At 44.4% G+C, this 2978-nt stretch overlaps 1 protein-coding gene across 1 annotated transcript in view; it reads left to right on the top strand.

Annotated features, from left to right (window-relative positions):
- Positions 1–2978, top strand: part of fhod1 (formin homology 2 domain containing 1) — a 25608-nt gene that overhangs the window by 15223 nt on the left and 7407 nt on the right. Inside the window, exons 8-11 of the mRNA XM_015054384.1 lie at positions 2003–2152; positions 2224–2406; positions 2474–2593; positions 2670–2831. Of these exons, the coding sequence (XP_014909870.1) occupies positions 2003–2152; positions 2224–2406; positions 2474–2593; positions 2670–2831 (615 nt within the window). The remainder of the gene's footprint in view (positions 1–2002; positions 2153–2223; positions 2407–2473; positions 2594–2669; positions 2832–2978) is intronic.

Below are 2978 nucleotides of genomic sequence, written 5' to 3' on the forward strand. Positions count from 1 at the left end.
CGACGCTGAACAGTGAAAAATCAACACATGATGTGAAACATGATGATTATGCGGCGCAGCAGGGGATGGATGAAGATTACTGATGGTCAATAAATGATAAAATAAAACTAGCAACAGGAAAGAAACTAAAGTGGACATAGCAATAAACTAAGAGAGGATAATAGTAATCAAAGGAAACTAAATGGAAATGAATGAAGAAGAAAATGCAAGAATAAACTAAGAAACTAAAGTAAATACAGAGGAATAAACTGGTATGGCAAGACCTCTCGATCAATAATACAGAGACTGTATGGCAAGAATAAACACACTATTTCCAGATAAAAGGTAAAATAATATTGTTGAAATGTCATGGGTTTGTTGAGACCATATCTAGTACTGAGAATAAATATATCTTACAGACCATAACAGTAAATAACTGATCAATTATTTATGTTTTTAATTAGATTTGATATATTTATTTCTTCAATATTATTTTCCATGTCAGTGTCATGAGGCTGACGACTCCATGACACTTTCAATTTGACTCATTAGGATTTGATCAAGAACCAGAGTTGTTCTTTGTAATTTCTGTCCAGTAAAACTATTAATCTATAAATCAATAGACAGATATAATCAATGTTTCTGTCTCATATTTCTATGGCATTAAAGGACCTGGAACTTTTGTTTTTCCACTGAAAGCTCTGGTTTGCACAGTAAATGCCATGTGGGCGAAGTTTTATGGATGATACTCTGATGTCCCATTCTCCTGAAGGCAGCACAGAGCTGCACCACCAGAAACTCACAGAAACACTGAATAGAAGAAGAGCTATGATTAATGTAGTTACAGTTCTATCCATGTTTTAATGTTGCAGAGCTCAGTCGATTTGCAAATAGTTCAAAGTTTAAACTGGCATGTTGTTCATCTTTTATCTGATCATTTTGTGCAAGATTTAACAACTAGAAAATGGCACAAAATAAGAATATTTTTCCACTCTGATTGGCTGCTGTTAGGCCTACCAATTTTAACTTGAATGTTCATTGCATTTTTCGTAGACGCCTGTGAAAATAATTTCTATTCCCATGACTTTTTTGTTCTCTGGGAAATTATTTTTGATGATAAATACAGAAACAAGCATAAAAATCAAAACATCTACAACAGTGATAGTAATATTAATAATATAATAATAGTCAGTGCAAAGCAGCCTACAAATTCTTTGGTGGGGGGCGGTGAGGGACCTGGATAAAGGCTGGGGGGCGCTGGCCCAAAAAGGTTGAGAAACGCTAGATTAAACAGAGGAGCCGGCAGTTTATCTTGAGGAAATAAATAAAGGTGCACAAGTTAATCAGACATAACATGTGCAGTGCGCTGCGGCTCCGCCGCTGCAAAGAATTAAACTTAACTCACCCTGTGGTTTTAACAAATGGAGCTGAAGACCTTACCGTCCCGCACCCAGAAGGAGAGCGGCGCTCAGGAGCGCGGCAGACGTAACATCTGTCTGTTTGGGGGAAGAGAAACCAGGCAAAAAAAAAATAAATAAATAAAAAAAATCCTCATAAAAGTGCTGCACAGGGTAAAAAAGTAGTTCAACTGATTGGTTTGGTTCAGGCAGATCCAACTGTCCAATGAACCAGCGCAGATTTCTCTGCAGATGCGACCAGGAGGAATTTGTGAAGCTGAGTTAAGACCCCAGCAGGGGAAGTGCTGGTAATTTAAGTGGAGTCTTTTAATTTAATTTTTTATAAGTTATTGGGGCCACAGTCAGTGGTTTTTGTCACTACGGAGAAAAAGTTAGATGCATTTATCTGATGGAATCTGGATTCACGGTTCAAATGGGTGAATATTAACTAAACTGCATAAAAATGCTGCTAAATAGCCGATGTTAATGTGATGATAACTTGACGGGTAAAAATAGAACATGACCAATTTTTTTTAAACTGTCGGTCAAAATGACGGAGAACAAAAACATCTAGCGCCACCTCTGCTCTAACGTGTCCCTATTGTGTCTCTAACGTGTCTCTGCAGAAGGGACCAGAACCCAAGAAGTCTCTGGTTCTGGACCCAAAGCGGAGCAACGCCATCAACATCGGCCTGACCGTCCTTCCTGCTGTCCACGTCATCAAGAACGCCATCCTGAGCTTTGATGAGTACGCCATCAGCAAGGAAGGGGTAGAGGTATGCAGCCGGACCGGTGCTCTGACCCATTTGGGCCGGTCTGGACCTCACGGCCTCTCTGTTGTGAGCAGAAGATCCTGACGATGATCCCGACTGAAGAGGAGAAGCAGAAGATCCAGGAGGCCCAGCTGGCGAACCCCGACCTCCCGCTGGGAACCGCAGAGCAGTTCCTGCTCACCCTGGCCTCCATCAGCGCCCTGAACCCCCGCCTGCAGCTCTGGGCCTTCAAGCTCAACTACGAGGTTCTGGAGAAGGTGAGCGCACGGCTCCAGTTCCACGTCTGGTTCCACCGGCCCGCTGATGCGCTGTCGCCCCCTGCAGGAGATCGCGGAGCCTCTGTTCGACCTGAAGCTGGGCATGGAGCAGCTGGCGTCCAATCAGACGTTCAGGAGAATCCTCGCTACGCTGCTCGCCATCGGCAACTTCCTCAACAGCTCCAATGTAAGAAACATCCCAGTTGCTCCCAGTTGCTCCCAGTTGCTCCCAGTCTCACCAGTGCGGCTCTTCTCTGATCCAGGCCAAAGGCTTTGAGCTGAGTTACCTGGAGAAGGTGGTGGAGGTGAAGGACACCGTCCACCGCCACTCACTGCTGCACCACACCTGCAGCCTGCTGGAGGACAATTACCCACAATCCTCTGACGTCTACTCCGAGATCCCCGCCATCACCCGCTCCGCCAAGGTACGCCTCACCTGTCCCGTTGTCCTGTCTTAACCTGTTCACAACCATTCACGTCACAGCTCGTTATGGTGCCTCAGCTCGTTATGATGCCACAGCTCGTTATGATGCCGCAGCTCGTCTTGGTGCCGCCAGTGTTGGAGAAAGTAC

The sequence above is a fragment of the Poecilia latipinna genome, unplaced genomic scaffold (genome assembly GCF_001443285.1).
Source record: "Poecilia latipinna isolate Pla-1442-1.1 unplaced genomic scaffold, P_latipinna-1.0 Scaffold1247, whole genome shotgun sequence".
NCBI lineage: Eukaryota > Metazoa > Chordata > Actinopteri > Cyprinodontiformes > Poeciliidae > Poecilia > Poecilia latipinna.